General features: G+C 41.5%; 1 protein-coding gene across 1 annotated transcript in view; it reads right to left on the bottom strand.

Annotated features, from left to right (window-relative positions):
• The window catches only part of ppm1lb (protein phosphatase, Mg2+/Mn2+ dependent, 1Lb), a 62,276-nt gene that overhangs the window by 9,727 nt on the left and 27,794 nt on the right, over positions 1 to 24,755 (bottom strand). The window contains exon 2 of the mRNA XM_050057800.1: positions 8,051 to 8,267. Coding sequence (XP_049913757.1) covers positions 8,051 to 8,267 — 217 coding nt within the window. The remainder of the gene's footprint in view (positions 1 to 8,050; positions 8,268 to 24,755) is intronic.

Genomic DNA, 24,755 nt, shown 5'->3' with positions numbered 1-24,755 from the left:
TCTAGCCTCCAGTGCCCAGTGCGGGCCCTACAGGCATACATCGACGCAACCGCTGGTATGCGGCGGTGTGAGCAGCTCTTCGTATGCTACGGAGGTCATAGGAAGGGCTGCGGCCTGTCCAAACAGCGGCTGTCCCACTGGGTCGTGGACGCCATTATGCACGCCTACTCTGCCAGCACCCGCCCTCCACCTTCTGGGGTGCGGTGCCACTCTACTCGGGGTGTGTCTGCATCATGGGCTGCCCTGAGAGGAGTGCCCCTTGATGTCATTTGTGCTGCGGCTTCCTGGACCTTGCCCAGCACTTTTTCTCGTTTTTATAGGATCAATGTGGCTGCTTCCTCTCAGTTGGGCACAGTCCTGGTCCCTGGGTCCTCTGCATCTGGTACCTAAGGTGAGTCTTCTTGGATTCCTTGTGACTCTGTTGGTATAGGTCATCCAGTGCTTAAGCACCGCCTCTGGTGGTCAGTAGGGATGAAATAGAACGAAAGTTACGGATGTAACTACGGGTCTATGAATCCCGGATGACCGCCAGAGCGTTCAGTCACTCGGAATCCTCGTGGTTTCGCGAGAAGATTCCAGAGGAACAGATCCTCAGGTGACACCGGAACTTATAGTTTCTTGGGGTCACGGGAGGGTCACAGGTGACTTTGTTGGTATATGTACTCGACCCGTGCATGCGCAAGACGGAGATATCCAGTGCTTAAGCACCGCCTCTGGCAGTCATCCGGGATTCATAGAACCGTAGTTACATCCGTAACTTTAGTTTTTGTTATGTAAAGACGTCAGAAAAATATGCCGGCATCGATAAAAGCAACCGATAAGCTTGGAGACCTACGATTCTGATGGATTGGACAATACCTCCACCTTACATGTTTCCCAGTGCACTTTTGTCTCCACTGTACATTAGTAAAACTTAAATGGGATATTATTATCTTTTTGTGCCTTCTTATTCTTTAATTTAACTTGATTCCAAAAAACATTTTGTCTTTTTGTATTCTGCAGATACACACTTCTACATGTTGTCAATCTGTGGGTCCACATTTTTATGCAGTCTTGCCAAAGGTTGCAGCATTTAGGCACTTAAGCCTGATTTATGGTCTGCATTAAATCAATGACGTACCTACGTTGTAGGTTACGTGGCTACGCAGCAGGCTCGCTGTAGCCCCCGGCGTAGCCTGACGTACACCTCCCAAAAAATGTAACTACACGTCGAGGCGAAGCAGACCCAGCGCAGACCGAGAGGGCTGTGATTGGTTTGCTTGGTAGCAACGCATTTCTGGCAACCTCCTCCAACTCCAGCAAGATTCTCTCTCTCTCGGTCGCCATTGTTCACTGTGACCAGAAAAGCCGGAAGCTAAACAAAGAATCAACTAGAGACGACAATAACCACTCAGGAAAGGAACGCAGCCCCCTACCGCTCTGGCGGTGAATTGCACCGCGACGAAATGGAGTGACGGAGAAGTTCGAAGGGTTTACGACGGCGTCACGGCAACGGCGTCACGGCAATGACGTAGGTACGTCACAGGTACGCCACAGGACCATAAATCAGGCTTTACACTGTAAAGCACAACCCAAAATACAGTATGTACTGCATGGATCAGTATCAGTATCATCAAAGCCCTTTTTTATTGATTGCTATCTGCTAAAACCTTTGATCCAACTTCGATCCTTTATTTTTTAGCTGGCTACACAACAGCTGTCAAAACACCTCATTGGAACTATTCTTGAACACGCAGCTGAACAAGTGAACCACAAAGCCACACATACAACAACAGCAAGCGGTCTCAATTAACGATATCAACACTGACAGCGAGCAGTCAACTTTGGGTTAAAAACCCCCACAAACCGTTGGTTTGTCTCTATTGCAGAAACACAGAACAGACTCAGAAAGTAGAGTTTCGTCTCATCTTGTTTAAAAAGACTTGGTAGAGTCACAAGCTCTCAGTACTCTGCATACAAAATTGCAGAAATTACACCTCTCGCTCCACAGGTACGTGTGAGTCACTTTTTGATCATCTTGCTGTAACTTCACTTCCAAAGGCAACACAAAGGCATCTATTCAGATCTGTTCACTGATGTGAAATGAGTCAGATACACTGGGTGGAAATTGTTCTGACCTGTCTATGGTTACTAGGGTGATAAACAATTAAAGTAAGAAAAAAAACAGTACAGGAACATTTACAGTGTACATAACTGGGGCTGTAAGACCACTTTTGTCGTCGCTATTTGATGCCACTACAGTTGAAATGACGACGCTCTCTGCTTGAGTGAACTAAAGGAGTAAACACTGAGGAGTTTGAACAAACTGCTGCAAACGTACTTTGTGTGACCAAACATTTAGTTGAAGGAGAATGGTATGTAAAGTGCTTTCTTAAAGTAATCACACACTTCACTTAGAAAAACAACAAAGATTAACATCACTGGAGCCAGAGCAGGAAGATGAAATGATAGCATCACAGCAATCACAGAAAAAAAGAGCTATCAACTGCGTCAACATCCAGCTAAATATAATCACAAAAGCAAATAAATGCAAAGCTTAGAGAAGCAAAATCTAAATGATTGGTGCTTAACAAAACCGAGCTGCACTCTGAAGAGAGTTGGAGAACATTCATATTGTTTGTGATGACACTTTAGGAAAGTCTGAAGATTTCTACACAGGAGGTATATAGTTTTTATAGCGGTATACTGTATAAAGATAAATTATATTGCAATACAATATCAACAGTTTGGCACCAGTAATATGAATACCTTGTGCTGCATTACTGACGCAGACATATTCCCTTCCTCCCTGCAGATATCTGATTTCTAAAAGCTTCTGCTTTCTGGGAGTTTGACATTGAAATGATGCTGTGTGTGTTCACGTGGCTGTGTGTGTGAAGACTTAGTCTCCACACACTCATTGTTTTATATCATCTGTCCGTAAAACACAAAACAGGTGTTGTCATGATACTGGAATGTCTAACTTTGATACAATACCTTGAAAAATATTGATATTCAAAACCATTTTTGATACTATGGAAAAAAATTTTTACATTAGGGGCAAACAATCTAAAGTTTTTAGAGAAATATAACAATAACAAGGCTGTGACATGACGACCACTTTTCTTTTTCTTAGCTAGTAGCAGAGAACAGCAGAATGGCTGTAGTGAAACTATTGAACTATTGAAACTATTGAAAAACTATTGAAACCATTTTAAATATTCAGAATCGATATGTATCGATAAATTGATACTTTTGACAACACTGCTTCATAATGCAATGAATAAATCCAGAATACAGAACGTTTAATACCTGCTTTTTTAAGGTATATTTAAAGGTATTTTTTTCTCTTCCAGAAGATAGATGGTGATAATGTTTTCCCCAAAATATTCCTGCACACATTTCCATGAGCTAACCACAAATCTTAAACATTCCTAACCTGAACTGACACTTCTCCCGTCGTTGACACAAAAACATGAACGGCCTTATCTAGAGCCAGTGATTGGTTTGTCCGTTCTGGGCTACTGTAGAACAACACGACCCACTCTATGGAAGAGGATCCACTCTGTATGTACGTATAAATGGCTCATTCTAAGGTAACGAAAACAGAACAATTCTTATTTTTAGGTGATTACAAACTAATGAAAACATAGTTATGAATGTTATATTCCATTTCTGCCCCTAAATCCTGCACACTGGACCTTTAAGACAGGAAGCTCTATGCAAGATGACTTGGCTGAATTTACAGTCTAGTCTCTACATTGCTGCTTGCAACAATAACTACTGATTAATGGACTAATGCACTACTCAAGACTGCTGTGTGCTTGCGTGGGTGCAAATGTGTGCTGAGAAGCATGCCACACAGCTACATAAAGGTTAGCACCAACAGAATACCACAGCGCATTAAGGAGACTGTTTCCATAATAGACTCTAAGCTCCTGGCCATTCCATCAAAGTCCCATCTCCCTTATCTTTCTTTCAAGCGCTTTTGTTCGCTGATAAACAACAGAGGGATGAATGAACAGGGGGATAAATCTGATACGCTGTTGTCCTGGGGACTGGGAGCTGAATTGAGAGCGTGTCTCTCTATTTTCCCCTCTCTCTTCCTCCCCTGCCAGCTTAATTTAGGCCCCGATTGCGGCAGAAAGCAGGGAGCTGTGCACCCTAAATGATGCGATTGTTGAATCAGATACAGAGACAAGAATGCACAACAATTACCTGATCAGCAGATCCCCCCCTGAGACGCTGACAAGAAAGATAGGACAAATACTGCAGCAAATTCAATCCCTGACTGTCTAATGCTCGGATTAGACGACACAGGAGCATTTTTTACTGTAATGGAGCCTGACTGTAAAGTTTATCTATAAGCTCCGTGTCAGTCCTTTTTACTGTGCTCTCCAAATAAAGGATGATAGAGATATAGTGGGATAAAAAAAAAGATTTGGACAGATCTTTGGAGCCTGGATGCAACAGGTCACGTAGCTTAAGAACAGAAGTTGGCAGAGGGATCAGAAGGGGAGATTTTCTTTGTAGCCGACATAGATCAGAAAGTATAAAAGAGGAAGAAGAGGTTGAGAGCGGGGAATTGTAAGAAAAATGTAATGCAGCTGCAGCACATCAACCTCTACTGTTCTGTAATATAATAACCAGCCGTCGCCTATAGTGTGGGCGCTCCAGGGCTGGAAATTTTAATTCTTCTCTTTAACCATCTGTGTATCATTTGACTCATCACTGTCTAAAGCATGTGAGGCCTTCCCAATGGCCCTTTCATACCAATGACCCCCTCACCTACTTACAGCTGTTAGTGCAGGTTGTCATTTAGGCCACACACTGTTCAGACGCCCTATGTAGCTTCTTTTTAGTGGTGTCGCTGTGTTCAAAGAATCTCAGCAATTAACTTAGCAAGTTTAATGTTATATCATGGGTAAAACTTTTATTTTCAAAACCAACACTGCTTGAAACTGGAATTTCCCTTTACAGAACAATAACACTACTCATCTCTGTCATTAGCCACTCCATAAACTGTGCCACCATTTCTCAGCTGAGAGTGGGCTGGAAACAACATGAGGTCAAAGATGTCTGTTAAAGATGTGAAGGAGAATTTAGAAGGACTTGAGTCAGACTGCACCTGTGGTACGTGTCCATAGGATCCATCATTTCTACACTCCCCATCATTGTAAGCAACCGTGCAATGCATTCTGGTAGCTCAGTGCTGTTTTGACAGACGGGGCAGTGTTTCGTCATTTGCATAAGTTTGGATCTGGGCTACATTACGTGAATGAGGGGCGTCCAGTGTGACTCACCACCTCTGGAGACTATTGAAATACTTTTAAACTAGCTGTCATCAATCTAAAATAAAGACAGATTCAGCTACTGCATCACTTATTTCTCGCAACAAATGTTTCCAGAAGCACATTTTGGTGAAGTGCTTTCGTAATATAAGAAAAAGTTTCCAAACAAGCTGCCATGTTGGTCTAATTTTATATCTGGAAGCAGACAGACAACAAGCCCAGTGGCACGCCCATCAAGAGTCAAATGCTGGAAGCGGTGCGACCCCTTGCGTCCAAAAATGCCCCTGTGGACACGTACCATTACATTATGTAATGCAGCAGTGGAAGTAAATGACGTGGATCTGTTGATGTTCTGAAGATAGACCAAATTGTTTTCATTTTATCTTTTTAAAATCTGTTTTCTGTTAAAACCTATTGATTTTCAGACTTGTCTGTTTTATTTTACTGCCCTTGTGAAGCACTTTGTAACGTGGACCCTAAAAAGTGCTCTGTAAATAAAGATTATTATTATTAAGTTTTATGATCTTACATAGATGCGTTCTTAGTGTGTTGTTTTAATGCAGGCTATACAAACTTGGCCAACCTGGTGAAAAATGTAACTTCATTCCCAAAGTTGGAACTGAAAAATAGGAGTAAGAGTAACAAAAGTAACACCAAATTGTTGTCATATTGAGAACGGTTGCTCACGCTCACCTTCCTTTCCACTCATATTTATCAACATGAATCCCAGTGAGATTATATGAAAGTAATCTTTAAATTTATGCAAGATAGGTATAACGTAAATGGTCGAATAGTGCTGGAGGAATAAGTCCTTAAACCCCGAACAAAGTTAGCGTTTTAATGGGTTTTTGAAAAGGTTTTTGGTTAGATGCCTGAAATAAGGTCTGAGTTTAGCACAAACTTAAGAGACTTTGACGTTTTGTTCTACAACATAAGTAAGCTTTTATGTGTCTTAAAAAAGGCAGCTGCTAACAAGTGGGCGTCATCACACTGAACACAGCTTTACAGCCTTGTTGTGGCGGTCCCGATGAAGTCATGTGACTGTAGTGTAGTTTGTCTATAGCCTAATGTTAGCTTTTTACCTCTGGAGAAAGAATCATAAAAGTGGTGCTCATTTATTAAGATTATCTTGCTGGACAAAATGTGTAAGTATCACAGTTTTGTTTGCCATGGAGTTTTAAAATCCAAAGGAAAAATCCTATTGGCTTTTTGACGAGAGAAATGGGGTGATGCCACCTTCCAGTTTGGCCTACAAATAACCTTCATCCCTGCACCACTCTATGGTGTATCACTTTAAATTTTGATGCTGTAATGAATTGTGTGATGGCATTTTCTCTTTCCCTTTTGTAAAGGATGGTCCAGTGTACCCTATGCTAAAGGAGATAAGACAGGAAAACACTGACGCGCTTTTGCTTGGCATTTGGAGAATTCGACCAGCTCTTATCGTGGCTGCCACTTCCGGGTCATTTCACTCAGTTAGGGAACCTCCCAAAGCAAAAAAGGCTTAACCAGGAGCACCAGGAGGAAAAATGACCTTCCCACAGGAACCAGAATATTTGAGGATGCAGCACATCACTACAGTTAGTCCATGTAATCATTTTATAATCTGTATTTGAATCGCCACCCCTGCATGTTTAACTAAGCCAATAATATTTCTGGTGTAGAAAAAAAGACTCATCTCCAGTATCGGTGGTCTTGACCTCCTCTAATTTCTCCCTTTGGTATAGATATTAAATTAACAGAGGTGGATGAAACTCCACATTAAACTCATTACTCTGCAGCTCCACCCATTAGTGTTACCAACTCTCTGTGTTAAAACCTATTAAAAACATATTTTACCTTTGTCTTAGAAAACAAAGTTGGGATGGAATCTGGAGCACATATGTTTATGAATGAAGCCCGGATGTCTCTGCATTGCTCTTCACTGTGGGACTTTTTGTTCTCTGTTTGCTTCCCCAAAGATTTGTTTTGGCTCATACAGATAAGACTTTTTCATCACCCTTTGTATCCATGTTCTCATCCTCTTCACCCTCTGAATGCTCCCCAATCTGTTTGCCCCTTTCCTGTCATTCCTCACGCTTTGTCTCAGCACTTCTCTTTTATCATCCTCCCTTCATTTTCCCTGTCGCACAGGTCTCTCGTCCCCCTTCCTACCGTACAGCTCTCACCAGCAAAATGTCCTCTTTCCCTCTGACCCTTCTCCTACCTCCTTCCATTCATCACTCTCCCTCTTGTGTCGCCGCTCCCTCCCCGCCTCTCTCCAGAGATAATTACTACAAGCCTTGTGAAGATCAGCTTGTATTTAAACAGCTGAATAAGCAGGGGCTGGGGGTGCTGACAGTCACTATTCAACAATAATAGTGAAACAGTGGAGCAGGGAATAATTGTATGTGTGCAGCTTTATGGGGGACATTTAAAAACATCTTCCTGGACTTACTGGTGCTTTTTAATTGTGTCCCCAGTAATGAGCAACACTGGTGGTTATATTTCTAACTGTATGTGGCCTCTGCCTTCTATTGTGGCCTCACATTCAAGATGATGTACAGTATGCGCACATATATATCACTGCTAATTAAAGAGCTAGCGAAGCATCCAGACAAAAAAAACCACTGCAGGAAAAATATCCCCAAACTGTCATACACGCAAGAACTTGCACACGTTTGCATGGATACACTTGAATATGTCATGTATACAGTTACAGTATGTGTACGTGTTTTACTGTTTTGTGGCGGTTGTGGTGTATAACAAACACACACACACACACACACACACACACACACCTGCTTCATTGTACGTGGCAGAGAGCTTGTCCAGCATTTCTCTGTCCAAATTCAGGATCTGCTGCTCCAGGATGGAGGGATAGGACGGGCCGCCCCGCTCCTTTTTTTCATCTTTCTCCTTGTCTTTTTCTCTGTCGCGCTCTCTCTCCCGTTCGTAGGTCAGTAGCTGCTGGCGGAGCGCCTCAGGCAGGTGGGCCTTGGCAAAGTCAGCAGCAGCCTGATAATGGAGAGCAGAGGGAGACAAAGGACGAGTTAGAGGGGCTGCAGATAAAAATTAGTGTGGTCAAAAACACTATCAGACGTACTTATTCAGGCAAACACATTCTCACCTACATACTGATAAGGGTTTTTCTTTTTAAACTGACCGCGTTCAAGCAGCGCTGTTGGTGGCTGAGACAATTAATTGATGAAAAAAGCAACAAACATTGTAACAACTGAATAGCTGTTTAATGCATTCACAAAAATGCCAAACAATCTCTTGATTTTAGCTTCTCACACATAACATTTTGCTGCTCATATCTGTTTTATCTAACTGTAACCTAAATATTTTTGGTTTTTGGAATGTTACTTAAACAAAAATAGCAATAACATTTTAACATTTTTTAGACTCACAAATCGATATGCTAATCATCAGTGAAACTAGAATTAATGCCTCACAGTTGTTTGCATCCACCAGTCAAGTTGCAATTTACAGCCATGTCTGTCCAGACTCATATGTAGCCATGACAGTAGACAATGCTTCAAATGTGGATGTTGCTGCAAAGAGGCTACATATTCTAAAACACAGCTGCTTCACACACATCTTCAACCTGGCAACACAGAAGATCCATACAATCAACACAGTTTCAAGGTGGACAACCCAAATTCAGTGTCTGACCAAATGTCTCCCCTTCTGGTCCTGAGATATGATGTTGTGAAAGTGTTTTTGCAGAACATTATGATGTCACAGTGAAGTTGACCTTTGACATTTTGGATATGAAATATCATCACTTTATCCTATTAAACATTTATTTTAATAAACATTTTTTTTCATAATCAGCCGATCAATTCTTGAGTTATGGCCAAAAACATGTTTTGTGAGGTCACAGTTCATCCTCGAGTCCAAGTGGACGTTTGTGCCAAATTTGAGATACTGCATTCACCTTTATCTTAAGAATGAAGAGACAGAGCATTAGGGCCACTTTCAGTTTGTCCCAAATGACAATGGGATGGACAAACGGACCCGACGTAATTATTTATGGATTATCAAAATAGTTGCCAATTGATTAGCGGTTGGTAAACTAATAATGTGAAGCCTACAGAGATGCAATGAAAACCTGATTAAAAGAGCGTAAGAGAGCTGAGCCAGAGACATCTTATCTTAAAACAGCATTTAGAAAGTTTAAAAAGACTATAAATACTATATTGGATGGATTCATGTTGGAAATGGCAGGAAGAAACTGGCACTTTTTTACACTGTATTTGGGATTGTTGTTCACTTATTCGGCCCTTTTGGAGCACAATTCTTAAACACATGAGTAAATGGCTAGGTAAGACATTGCCAGTGTCTCCGAGACTTTGTTTATTGGGGGACAGATCACAAGTGCATAATGTGTCAAGGGATGAATTCTCAGGTGTTATGGCAGGAGTCACTACAGCTGCTAGAACTCTACTCAGGAAGCCCCCAGAAGTAAAAGAATGGGTCACCTACATGATAAAAATTGCCTCTTATGAATCTATGTTGACTTGAATGACGAACTGCATTTTATTATTTTGACTGTTTTTTGGTGGACTGAGACTGGTGCTGTACCCCCTCTTGTACAGATCTTATCTTATCCTGTTTGTATTATTTTTCTTAGTCAAGACTGAATGTCTCATTTGACATGTCGAACCCTCACGTACCACCCTAACAAAAAACTATAAAGATTTGAATTATATTTAAAAAAAAATACTATATTGGAACAGTATTAGTACATAATATTGTAAACTAGTGCTTGTTGATTTTTCTCAAAGACCCTTTTATATATCACATTTAATACACTCACAGTGTATTTGTCAAGTGGCATACACATCAGGCTACAGTGGCAGTAACCTGCTCGTCCTCTCTGCCTAGCCAAAGCAGATGAATCACAGATAAACAGAGATAAAGAAAGAAAAAGTGCATCGCCAATCAAATGTACACAAGCTCACACTCACACCCCGCTGTGGGATAGAGCTGAGCCAGAGAAACTGTATCCTCACCTCTATCCATTTTACTCTACGGCTAACACCAGCTAAACCTTTTCTCACACATCCCCACCGGCGTTTCGGGGCAAATAATGCCTCCCTCGTCTGGCTCAGCGCCAAACTGGGAAGACACGCCGGTCCAAGGTCATGAAGTTCACAAAGTTTCAAGTAGAAATGTCAGATAATATTCTGCTGACTTGCCACTGGTCTGCTGCATTCATACAGCTCATATTTCATACATCATGGTTTCTACTTGAAAAGAGTCTAACTGGCCTGCAGTAATTAAAAAGCAGTGGATTAAGAAAAGAGAATGAGCCAGTTGAGACTGCAGGAGAGAAAAGGTTTGCAATTTCCTGCTGTGGAATATAATGATTGAGGTCATATGACAGAGACCCATGGATGAACCCTATGTCTCAAGTGCTCACACACTGTCCCCATTTAGCTCCCTTGCCTATCTATACCTTCCTCTCTTTCTCCGTCTATATCTCACTCTGCTCTGGGAAATTACTTTGAAGCACTCAGATAACCCTGCCTCCTCTGCTCCTTCTCTACACATGAAAACAACTCATCAACTCCTCTCTTGTTATTTCTTGTCAGTGTTATTGAAGCTTTCCTTCTTCTCTCTTCTCTCTTCTCCAGTGAAACCAAAGTGCTTCCAATTTTCCCATTTCCCACAGTCCCTTCTCTCTGGGTGCACACTGATGTTCAGTCCAAAACGGATCTTTCTGACACACTCCTTTCTCTTGTCTGAAGACAATCACGGATGACATACCTTCACCCTGCAGTTACCATGCAGAAAGCAGGAGTCATAAACTAGGTTTAAAGGTCATAAAAAGAACAAGAAGACTTTTGTCTGCTTGGGTTATTGCTCTGACAATTACCCAGCAGTTTAATTGTCCGTCTGTCAGTCCTTAACAAAGCACCAGGGTCACAAAACCTGTCTCCAGCTACATTCCTTCTGAACATTTGACTGCACATGCATGTGTACACACCAATCAGTCTTTGTGACGGCATGTGTGTCACAGCTTGGGAACTAACCAGCAGACAGCCTTGACAGAATGGGAGGCGGAGGCTAAGTCTTGATTATCTGACAATCTAACCTGCTGGCTAACCACATCGACACATTGAACACCTGGCTGCAGCCTCTGCACCGGCTTAGAGGATGAAAGGAGGGAAGGGGGGATGAGGGAGGGATAGCAGGGATGGATGGGGATGTAGACTGTGAGATAGCAGGGATGAAGACAAGATGGCAAGGATCAGGGAGAGTAACACAAGAGGGAACAAAATGGGGGATGAGATTAGCAGTTGGTATAAGAGCACAACAGAGGAATGCAAGAAGGGAGTGCAGAAGCAGAATAAACGGCTGTGTGTAATGGGACAGTTATTCTAACTGACAGAATGCTATTTTAACAGAGTTAAAATACGCAGTATTGTATCAATACACATACACCATTTCCTATTAAATAAATTATCAATATTGCAAATACAAATGAAACTTTTGGTAGCCTACTAGAATAATAAAATCTATTGCTTTTATCAGTGCACCAGAAACATTTTGCTGCAATAAAGATGATTGACGTGAGATGAGCAGACTGAAAACTTATTAAATAAAACAAATATTTACTGCGTTTTTCTTTAGGAACACAAAGGCAGTTGAAAAAAAGGTAATTAACTGCAGTATATTTTACTGAAACTCCCAGCATTTCATCAAAACGTTTAAAATAACAATTATATTGCATTGTGGGGCCTCTGGTGATTCCCACCCCTAATATTTACATTCACTGTTAGTCACCAAAAACCACTGTGTGTACTCTTGAGCACTCATTAACGTGTCGAGTGCATTTTCTTTCTCATATAGGATTTGCAAAGTAGGTTTTATTATTTTAAATCATTGTTGACTATGTTTGCTTTCTTCTTTCCTGCTTTTGTTGGTGTGTTAGAGCCAACTCTTTGGGTAAAAGAGTGAAACCACAACACTGTCTAACTGCTATCTCATCAAATACTGATATTTGGTCAGTGGCCCTGTGCGTCAGATACAGACGCAGCGAGGAACCCTTTAGCGTCAGTATGAGATGAACCGGACAGCAGCATTTTTTGAGGTTCCAGGCAACTGCTGTAGCATAAAGGGCAAGAAAGTCCATATAGGGCAGGCAGGTCAAACAAACTCCGGACCTGCACCGTGGAGACCGCTGTTTGTGTCCCATGTTATACTAACAGCCAACTGAGATATTTAACAGCAACATAGTGTGCCAGTATTAGTAGCATGCTGTAACCTACGTGACGTTAAAATCGTACTTATTTTAAGCCAAACCAGGATGTTTTTCTAAACCTAACCACATCCTTTTTTTGCCTTAATCTAAGAAAGTAAACCTAAAAACCTTTTCCCCTATGTTCTAAGTTTAATTGGAAAAGATACTGTAAGCTTTTAACGAGCAGAAAATGAACATCTCCTGTGAACTTGGAAGTTTCTTTTGGAAAGGAGAGTCTAAAACTGACCCTGGAGGGGAATCACTGACCAGGCTTCAGTACTGCATGAGTTGGGAGTGAGAATGTGTTGGTTTTCTCTGGAGCAACTTTATCAACCAATAATTTCAAATCCATCGACAAATTTATTTATTTATTTTTTTTGCCATGGAGAAAGTTATTATTGTGACTCCCAGTCCCACCACAGGAGAGCTGGCTCAGGGTGCAATCAGTCATGGCAGTGCAGAGCATCACATTGGGCTCTCCTTCACACCACACTTCCTTGCATCACACATGCGGTGACAAAGGCTTGTATGCACATACAGTACGCACATGCAAACACTTTCCTATGTCAACAGGGCCACCTGCACACTTTTATCATCTACCCAACCACTCCCTCCTGACTGCTAACTGTGAGCCACTCGGATGGACAGCCCAACAGAAATAGTCAGGCCTTTTAAACACTTCCATCCATCACATCGCCAGGCCGCCAGAAATGAGGAAAGTCATCCGAGTTTTCCTTTAGAATCACCCTGAGGGAGTTTCATAACCGAAGTAGAAAAATCTCTTTCTGCGGTCTCTCTGACAGATCAAGCAGGCAGATGGAGAGAAGAAGAAGAAAGGGAATGAAGGGAGGGGGGGGTCTGAGGGGGAGTGTAAGAACTATTCATTAGCATCACTCAAGCACATCATTAAAGAAAGAGAGCGAGAAGGAGAGCCGGTCCCTCCAGTTTAAAGACTGAGATAAGTGACAGAAAACCATCAAAGCTGTGAAAATACAGAGAAAGCAATGGATACTTAAGAAGAGGAAGTCTGGAGGAAGATCATTTCAAAATATTTCTCTTTGTTGTGTTGATTTCCAATTCACAAGTTTTAAATTGTAATCACGAGGTTGGTCTCGGAGGAGACTTCATTTGCAATTTTCTACTCTCACTATAGTATGAAAGGACAACAATTCACTATGTGAGTAATGCTATGGACAGCATGGATACCATTTGTACCTTTCTTGAATTAAGCAGGAAACAAATACATTATATTGATCTATAAACAGGGCAAACAGGGCCGGTGCTCTGTAAAAACACACATGCACACTGCAGAGGTGAAGCATGTTTCTCCTCAGGATGACATTGCAGAGCTCAGTGGGTCCACAGGGCCGGGCTGAGCGTGAGCACAGAGCCCTAATTTAATTATCTCACACCTGAGCTTTGTATGTGTCAAGGCTACGCCAAGTGCAGGTTGCGAGTGGGACTGTGTGTGTGTGTTGGTACAACGTTGTCACTGTAATATAAATAGAATCCCTCTCATTTGTACTAAAGAGGAATGTGAATACGGACAAACACTTGAGCTCAGTACACCTGAACACACACTCATCATTTGAAAGGTTGAGATTGAAAGATCATTCTTGACGTTAAAATCAGCAAAACAATTTTACCCTAAGGTCCATTTGGTGGTTGTTTTGGAGCTCGAAATTTAAGTCCAGATAGGCAGGCCTTAAAGTCCTTAAGATGCTCAGAATAATGTAAATTTGAACATTTATTATTCTAGGATAACTGAGCAGACTATCTTTCACTGGTGACACTCTGCGGTGGAAACAAATCACAGCATGATCTTAACAACTAAGCATGACAGTTTTTTCTTGACATTGGAAACAGGAGTTCAGTAGTTTGAGAAAAACAACTAAACAAACAACTTAGCGGTCCGCTTACTAGCTTTTTTTCTGGAGCTTTAAACCTCAGCTCATCATCCACCTTTCATGATATCAGTGTTTTACTGGAGTTGTCTCATTTATTCTGCCTCGTTTTAAAATATTGAGTTGCTTCCTCAAACAGCTGCATCCACACAGGAAACCACTTTGTTGATTTGTTTTGTTTGTTTGTTTTTAAAATGAGAAACTTCCCTCTGTTGATGAAGACTGTGAGAAGTGGTTAAAGCTCCGGAAAAAGCTAGAAAGTGGACCTTGAGTTGACAGTTTTACCTTTGCTTATTTATGTTAAATTAGGTTGTTTAGTTTATTATGAAGTCTTACTTTTCTTATATAAACCAAATAACTGCACGATCATTTTTATCCAATTTTATTAGTTTTAAACATTATTGTTAGTTTTCAGTTGTGCTGGGATCATGAATACAAATTACACATTGAGCAAACACCTGCACATTTATACTGATATTTTCAAAAAAGGTCAGTAATGTCCATTGTCACCTGTAAATGTAGCAATATATAGAACAAGTGTCCCATTCATGGGAACTTAGCTTGGATTGTAAGTTACTTGCCATGTTATCCTTATGCACAATATGTATTTGCATTTACATGTGTTAATTTATTTATCTTCAATTTGTAGCACATTACATCTATATCTATTAGTTTATCTGTCTATGGCAGTGGTGGAGTCACTGCACACATTTTGTGGGGTTTTAGAATACTGATCCATTTTCAAAGTGCAGCAACACTGAATAACAATTTGTAGATTTGGTATTTCTGCCAAAAAGGTTATGTTTTCGGTTTGTCTATTTGTCAGTAGGGTGACTGAGAAACTACTGGCCTAATTTTCATGAAACTTGGTGGAAGGGTGCAGCACAGGCCAAGGAAGAACCCATTAAATTTTGGAGTGGATCCAAATCACAGGGCGAATAGACAAATTATTTTTTGCTTTTGTTAATGTTGAGAGATAGGGTATTTGGCCTTGGCTGAGGTCTGCGCTCTCTGAGTGCCTTTCTACTTTCACTTGTTTTTAGGAAAAATTATTGTAAGACTGAGTATTGCAACTCAATAATTAGTTTCCTGTGCAGTGTGAGCCTGAAGCCAGATTGGAAATGTTTGTGTGGCCTTGAAAACACCCCCTTGCACCCAAACACACAGATTTTACCCAGGCATCCCAAAACTATTTCACTCTCCCAGCTTTTAAATCTCACCCAAAACCACAACAAACATTCTGAGCACAGATGGGCTCAGGGATGGAGGGCTGGGGCGGAGCGACGGTGGTGGTGGTACTGCGAACTTCAAATCTCCTTTAGCTGCCAACACACACAAGAACACATCACTACATTAGCTCAAGAAACATTCAAAAATAAACCACTCTGAGCAACATTCATATTCAAATACCAGTCATGTCTCAGAGGGTATGTGTAATGGCCAACACTGTGCTGCGTGGCTGACAGTGTAAAGAGGACAGAAATGACTTCTGAGAAGTGAATGAGTATTTCAGAAGCAAAAAAATAGAGCTATAAAAGTGGATTAGGACTGGAAAGTTGAATAGAAGTCCATTAAAAGTGGCAGGAAATGCTTCAGTGCCTTCAGCCTTCAGAGAGAGAGAGAGAGCTCGACATGAAATACTGCCTCTTGGCTAAACAGAGTCAGCCCCGGCTCTTTTCTCTTTCTCTGACTGTGAAAGAACGAGAGGTGTGAGACTGGGATGATAAGAACATCTGGTAACCATGGTTACAGCTGCCAAAGCCTCCTATTGGCTGAACATCTGTCCCACCTCAGCAGACGACTCATTCAAAGTCCCCTTAAAGTTGCGTTAACACACAAAGACCTGCCCGCGAGGACAACAGACCACAGGTTGTTGGCTCGTTCAGCTGCCAATAAAGCAGATTTTACAGCAAAGGTGACCGTCTAGAAACTCCGAACTCCACCGCTCTAAACACACACAGGTACACACTCAGTCACATAAACAGAGACAGATCTCGCCCCTCTTTACTCATAAAGTGAAGGGAACTATTACGGAGTTGATTCGCATTCAGGCAGTGAACAGACTCAGAGTCATCAGTCTGCCTCTCCGCTCGCAACACACACGACTTGGAGTGAGATCTCACCGTGTGTCCTTCCTGCGACAGCCGGGTCCATTAGAGGAGGTGAAAGCTCATATTAAACCTAAACAGTCTATTAGAAGGAGGCCGTCTGGTTGATCCATAGCTTCCTGCAGCCTAACCTCGTAGTAAGAGCACCCTGTCAGTGTCTACGGCCTGGACACCGACTCAATAATAGACTGATGTTTAGTTTATAGAAAGCAGGCTCAGCATCATTTTCAAGGCTCTGTGGTGCCAGGACGTGATTCATATAACTGCTGGAGCGTGCAGGGATATGAGCAGCCTGTATTACAGCCTGACCGATACTGGATCTTTGCTCGTAATACCGATATTGATAGGATTCTATTAATTTTTACATACAAATCAGGCGACAAGACATTTTGCATACATTTATGTACCAGTCATTCTCAGAGATTGGCTGTGTGCTTGCTCTGTGCCTCAGCTTCAAGCTTAGAAGACAGATATTAGTGAAAAAGTAATGAAAAGCAGGCAAGTGTAAACTTTGACAAAACAATCTTAACTCAAGCTTTTTCCAAAGTTTTCAACTGCATCTCAAAGTCTTGTGGAACATTGTTTTTTAATTAAAAAAATGGGTTGGGGGGAGTTACTGCCTCATCTCAGGTATCTAGTATCTTGGGGTCTTGTTCACGAGTGAGGGTAGAATGGAGCTTGAGATGGATCAGCGGGTCGGTGCAGCTTCTGCAGTGATGCGGGCACTGCGTTGGTCCGTCATGGTAAAGAGGGAGCTGAGCTAGAAAGCAAAGCTTTCGATTTACTGGTTCATCTATGTCCCAACCCTCACCTATGGTCATGAGCTGTGGGTAGGGACCGAAAGAACGAGATTGCAGATACAGAAATACAGATTGTGGCAGAAATGAGTTTCCTCCGTGGGGTGGCTGAGCTCAGCCTTAGAGACAGGCTAAGGAGCTCGGACATCCGGAGGGAGCTCGGAGTAGAGCCGCTGCTCCTTCGCATCGAAAGGGGTCAGTTGAGGTGGTTCGGGCATCTGACTAGGATGCCTCTTGGGTGCCTCCCGCTGGATGTCTGGAGTGCTTTGCTCAGCCTGCTGCCCCCACGACCTGGGCCCGATAAGCGGATGAAAATGGATGGATGGATATTTTTACTTTATGTTTGTTCAGATGTGTTTACTGACTTGGCTACCAGTTTTCCCCGACCCCCAGTCTTTGTGTTAAGCTAGGCTAAGCACACTCAAGAATGACGTCTGTCCTGGACACACAGAGATGAAGTTGATGCTAACTCTGCATACAACCATTGTCTCAACAAAATGTTGGTCTTTTTCTTTGAGGGGTGGGAATATTTGGGAACCTTACGATTCATTTCCTTTCAATTCTCGATTTGTCATGACCCATCACGCTCCTAAAGTCATGTTTATTTGTCATCCTTGTGTTTCCTGTTTTATTTTGGTAACCATTGTCTCGTCTCATTTCAGATCCCATGTCCTGTCAAGTTTCCCTCCTTTGTGATTACTTACCCCGGCCTAATGTGTTCTTACCTGTGTCTCATTGTCTCCCTCGTCTTAGTTTATTTAAGTCCCTGTCTTCCCCTCCTTTGTTGCCAGATCGTCTTTACTTTTGAGTGAGAGTTCCAGCATTTCCCTAGTGTTTCTTGTGACTGTGTTTTTGACCGTTTTCTGCCTTTTGACCATCTGTTTTGCCTGTCGAATTGGATACCTTTGCCTGTGTTATTGATCACCAGCGTACCAACCTGAGCCTGATTAAAGCCCTGAACTTTTATCTGAGTCTGTGAGTCTGCTCTGTGAGTCCATCTCCAGTTTGTGCTTGGCATGACTGAATGAATAGAAAAGGCTTGCTCCATCATACTGTGTACCAAATTAATAAATGTCTTAACTTGAAAGCACCTTACAGTCTCCTGCCTGTATGAGAATAACAAATCGAGGTGGAGTGCTCCACTGTGTTGTTATGAACGTTATGTCTCCAGTAGTGGAGAGCAGCATCTCTGCTGCACTCTTAGCTGCAGGAAAAGACAAGACGCTGAGCAGGTGAAAGGATTTTGAGGTGTTTTAAGTTGTTTGATGCTGGAGTGAGTGTTGGTCTTGTTTGTTAATGTTACTGCTGATCACTTCTCTGCTCTGTTAGTGTTAGTTTCTGAATGACAGCAGAGGTAGTATTCACAATATACTTCAAGTTTGTCTTGCACATGTAATTATTTAGACATTAAATTAAAACATGCTTGTGTAACTAACATTTAGAAAATCAATTTTAGACATTTGTGAATCAATGCCAAATCTTCCACATCAGTATCACGGCACATCTCAGAATTGCTCGCAGTTTCTTTAAGCATCATGCTTTGGCTCCCTTTGACCTCACCCACCACCAATGTCAAGCAGTCTATGCTTATATTTCACATCGCAAAATTGTACCGTATGTATGGTGTACCAAAATGAAATGCAAGTCGTGAATACAATATATACTATTACTTCAGTTAGGCAGGATAAGCATGCATTAGCGACTCATTCGCTAGCTTCAACGTCAACATATAGCTTCATGGTGAACTAGCGAACTCGTTTAGCAACAGAATAACTGCAAACATGCATTTTATAATGGCTGCCAGAGTTACACTGACAAGGAGGAAAATGATTGTTAATTTTTCCCATTATTCATTTACTCTCTAGCGTTGTTTTTTACTGAGTTGATATCAAACTAGGATAAAGTCAAGGCAGTCTACAGATTAGAGGCGTCCTGGTGTGCTGGAGAGAAACCTGGTTGGAGTCCAGCTGAGGACCTTTGCTGCAGGTCGTCTTCTGTCTTTCTCACCTCATTATCCGCAAACTGTCTGACTGACTCGGCTGTAATGTGTTCTGCCGGTTTATGTGGATCGGTGTGTTGCAGAGAAGAGCTGCAGTGCTGTGGTGGATAATCTATGTAAGCAGCAATGCCTTTACATTTGTTTAACTTCCATAATCACCTGATAACAGCAAGAAAACTGCTGCCACTGACGCAGCAAAGGAAAAAAGATCGTGGAAAATGTTAAGTGGAAAGGTGCCGAGGCGCTGATGCTCACACATCTCAAGCATGGCAGTAAATAACATTTAGACTTAACACACACACTCTCACTCAGTGCAGCCAAGGTAAAAATGTGGCACCCATGAAATGTACTGCTACTCGTTAAGCATTACAGCCCTATAATTTCTTGGGTAATAATCTATAATCTACATAGGTCGGTGCGGTAGCAGGATTGAAGAGGAACAGCCTTGTGCAATGTGCGCAAGTGTCAATATTCACGTGTCTGTGCGTGCCACAGACAGATAGACGGAAACAGTTATTACATTTGGCCCGGGTGCGCCACACGTCATGTGCCTGTCTCACAGAGCGAAGGGGTGGCAATTAGAATAACTCCAACCGGCATAAATCAGCACGGGCCATAAACACCACAGTGAGGGAAGAAGAGAGTGATGGAGGCAAAAAAAATGAAATGAGGAGGTGAGAGGAAGAGAGCAGAGGTGATAAAACCATTTTAGATGTGCACTCAGGTGAGAGAAATGAGGAGAGAAGAAGAACGAGAATAAAGAATTGCTTCCTACTCAGATCGACTTCCAAATGATGATTAAAAAATACACAGACACACACACACACACACACACACTGGTTGAGCTTCTCTTTCAAGCTTTATTTATATGCCTTTTTCATACAGCTGCTTTCCACAAAATGATGATGATTTTGTTATTCGTTTGCTAAGCACGAGTCCTTTCATTACTGTCATCTCTTGAGAATTAATAATGACAGATGTATGTAACCAGAGGGAGCCATGAATGACCACAAAGAGCACAGAGGTTAGGTTTTACAAGTCTGAACAACAACAGAAATTCATTTATAGTGTCACTTTTTTCCAAGCCCATTTCTAGAGCTCCATTTCAAAGGGGTTTTCAGCAAAGCAACACTTCAGCCATGATTAGGGGGTATACACGCTGGAACATGATGTTACTGTGAGAAGGTGGTGTTTTCATGTTGTGATTTCAGCACAGACTATTCTTTGGATACTTTCTCATTCCCCCACCTCCAGTAAGTCTATTATTACCAACAGCTACCAACAACAACGCATAATCCTACGCCTTTACTACTGCTGCAAGACAAATGATAATTCTGAACAACTATTGCACTTTCCCGCTGCATCACGGGGCAACGAAGCCTTCCCACGAGTCTCCTCTTCCAAGTCTCCTTAAGAAAACTACATACTCTGATCATATTGGCTGAAAAGAGGGGAGGAGGGGCGGGCTGCAGAAACAAATGGAGCAATGTCACCAAGTTGCAGGGTCAACATTTCCACTGCACAGATGAGCCTCTGTCTTTAAGGCAGGAAAAATGCATTATTGATTGTTTAGTGCAAGCCAAGGCATTGCGTGCCAGGAATGATAGACCTATCTGTCTTATTACTAAAGAATCAGGACATTGTTCTGATCATAGACTGGAAAAAAAATAATGGACGTAACTTTTAATCAAGGGGTGGATCTGACTCATAAGCCCTTTTTACACAGACACTGTGCTATAGGGCCGCTATGAAGTCCCTTCTTTATGCCGCCATTGCTTTTTTTATACAGAAATAAACAACGGGGACATCATGCGGCTCCAGTGTGTGATTTCAGATTGCATGTGAGCATCCCAGAGGCAAAAGAAGCATGAACACAACAGCGTCGGCCTCTTGTGTCACATACAACATACGCGTCCGCAGCACTTTCTAAACAATAACAGTGGCACAACATGCCAATAAAAATCATTTACCGTCCCTGTTATATGGCGGCTGATATCGTCGTCTGCTCGGAGGGTAAGGAGCTCCCAGACCTCATTGTGTCCCCAATTTGCAGACATTTTTGGCTGCTGTTTGTCTTCTTTGTGTTGGGTAACACATGTAACACGTCATCAAAACATCACACCTGTCCTGCCCTACTGGCTGTTCCTTTTACATAGACGTTGATTTGGCACTGTTACTACCTCTACTGCCATGTTAAAGGCAAGACAACTCTGTTCTCTCATTCTGCAATCACACCGTTAGAAAGAACGGTGAGGTGGAATAACACTGTGACATTCCCGCCTTGAACAGTAATACACATTGTTCTCATAAAAAGTATCAGTTCAATATTTGATTTAATGCTTATCAATCTTTTATTCTCTCCCTCATACAGACACACACTTCAAATGCATAAAAACAAAATGCAGACACCTGAGCAAAAAAAAAATTATTTATTATTATTCTTATTTAATATACTAAAAAAAACTGCCTCTTTACCTTTGGTTCATGAACTGGAGTTGTCTCCTCCTGTGTGGTCTCTGTGACATTAGCCACTCTTTATACCAGTAACATGTCGCTACATTGTCCTTAAAATACTCAACTTCGTGAATCTTCTTCTTTGTCTTCTTTTACGGCAGCGTTTGGTTGGTTTGCAGTCCGCCAGTAACCACAAATAAGAACATGAAGAAGAAAAACCTCACTTGGAGTGGAGAGGTTTTGATGCAGTAAAGACACCCTACATGAGATAGACCACCCAGTTGATTGAGTCAACTTTGTCATGGAACAGTTCAATCATTTGTTAAATTTTTTACCCAATATTGTGGCGGGCAGGTTAATAAAATCCAAATGCAGGTGAGTTTGGCTGGTGGAGGGTGTTTGTTTCCAGCCCTGGTGGGGATTGACTCACTTTTAAAGCCAGCCTCAAGTGGCCATAAGAGGGGCTGCAGGAGGTTGTCACTTGATCCTAATTATATTATGTGACATTAGTCTTTTGATTAGTGTGAGCTGATTAACTGATTAGTTGAAAAACAGAAAATGAGTTAAAAACATTTGGTGAGGTGAATACATTTTGATTCGATGCTTTTCTTCTGTTGGTCAGATAAAACGAGCAATATGACAACATCAGCTTGGGCTTTAGGAAATTGTGAAGGGTATGTTTCACAATTCTCTGACATTTCACAGATCCAACAAATAATCAGTTTTCTTGTAAATAATTTCCAGATTAATCAATAATCTAAATAATAGTGACTCTGATGATTTCAGCTTGTCTAACATGAGGATTTGCTGCTTTTCTTTGGCTCATGTTATTTGAGATACTTTAAGGTTTTGGAGTGTTGTCAGGACAAAACAAGCACTTTCAAGTCATTACTTTGCACTCTGGAAAATTGCAGACTACTTGATTAGTTGAGAAAAAAATCCACAGATTAATGTATGATGAGAGTAATCGGCAGTGGCAGCACTCAAAGGTAATAATAACAGATTGAACAAAACAACAACGGTGGCAATCTGTAGAAATAATCTATATAGACTGACATTGACAAGTAGACTGTATATTCATAAGGTCTGAATAATACCAAAGCCTGGCTGAAAACACTTCAGTTTGATGCTTATCACACAGAATCATGACAGGAGGCAGACTACGTTATTGCACATTTGCAATTTTCTTAAATGAACAGATGTAAGGCTAGAATGATGACTGCTTGTGTTCAGGACCCAGAGGGTTTGGCTAAGCACTTCTCAGATATCCATCAGCTCACAGATGTCCTTGTGCTGAGGACAGAGCCAGCACTATTAAAAGTTTCTGAGACACATTTGTACATAACAATAGGTTCTGATCAAAACACCGAAAAGTGCTGATCTATAGCTAGAACTAAGAGAAGAGAAGAGGACTGAGACACTAATCAAATATAGATGTTTGGTGTCTCCATGGGCTTGTCCTTTGGCATCTATTAGAATTTCACTTGTCCTTCAGACCCCAACACCTACCTCTGGTCTATTTATATACACACGCCTGCACGATTTCTGTGTGTGTGTGTGCGCGTGTGTGGAGTATACTGCTGACATTTAGTTGTCGTCAGTCTCCCTTTTGCTTTGCAGGAAAGGAAAAACCTGGGGGAGTTTATTTATATTACACTAATCAGCAGCAATATTCTCTACATGCAGAGTTAAAATGCTGTCTTTTTCTTTTTCCAGTTGTCTGTTTTTCTGCTGTTATTGCTTTTATATTCTTTATACTTTGTTCCAGTCTTTCAGTGTTCACAGACATTTGCAGAGACCTCTTAAAAACAAGTTCCCAGCAAATAAAACTCATATAATTCTTGTTAAGGGACCGTTGCTGCATCTTCTCTTGGCCCAGAAGTGCAAGTGTACCTGGCTGGACATTACCACTTATGAATCTTCTCTGGCTGTGTAAATATACCTTTGTAATGTAATTCCAATAAAAGTAATGAGGGACAAAACCCACAGTCCCCATTGTGGGCAAAAATGTATCCCAAAGTTTAGCCAAAGTTAACATGAAGCTTCAGCAGTCTGAATTACTCAAACAAAGTTAGTCTTTTTAATACAAAATCCCCTTTTTGTGTTTCCCCAGACAGCGTTTTTCTGCTGAGTTGCAGTGGAGGGATTTTGTACAAAAAGACTGTAACTTTTGACGATACCCACTTGATTTGTCTAACCGAGACTGCCGAATTCTCATCCCACCTTCAGCTGAACTTCAGAGGTAATTTTCAACACAGAACAAAAACTGTAGATTTTGTCGCCATTCTCTTCCATTGGGGATCTTTTTCGCAGCCAGACAGAGAGAACAATTACAGCAATAATTCCTTTAACGTACATATAGGCACGTTGAATGTTGTTTTAAGACATGGCAAAAAGACTGGAACAAAATGTAAATATATCCTTTAAATCACACGATCTACATTGATGACACTGTGGGATGCACCAAATTATCGGCCGAACATCAGTACTGATATTTGCCTCGTTGACCTATTGGCAAATAAGATGACATTCAATTATGGCAGTGGCCGACGTTTTTCTGTTCGGTCATGTCAATTTTACGCGGGGCAAATAGCATGGTTTGAGACCAACTAATCCCCTAGACAATAAAAAACATGTTTGGGATGATGAGCAATCTTCCCCGGGATGCCTTCGATGCAGAAGAACACAGTTAACTCACTATTGATGCTTCAGGGGATGTGCCCTATTTTTTCCCTGATAATGTTACATTGTGAACAACAAATCTGTGTTGAAGTCGGAGGAGGAGAGCTAGTTAACGTTAGCTGTTAGCAGCTGGTTGCCAGAACTAACGGCTAACAGAGGTTGCATCGAGTCAAATTATGATGCGTTCAAGCTCTAGTTGGTAAAAATGATTGTACAAAGGTAAATTATAACGTTCTCATGATGTGTTCAAATGTAAACGTGTACAATTTAGCTTATGTTGAGAAATTTGAATAAATACAGTTGTTTA

Source organism: Epinephelus moara, chromosome 2 (assembly GCF_006386435.1).
Source record: "Epinephelus moara isolate mb chromosome 2, YSFRI_EMoa_1.0, whole genome shotgun sequence".
NCBI lineage: Eukaryota > Metazoa > Chordata > Actinopteri > Perciformes > Serranidae > Epinephelus > Epinephelus moara.
This window is presented reverse-complemented; position numbering and strand designations above follow the sequence as displayed.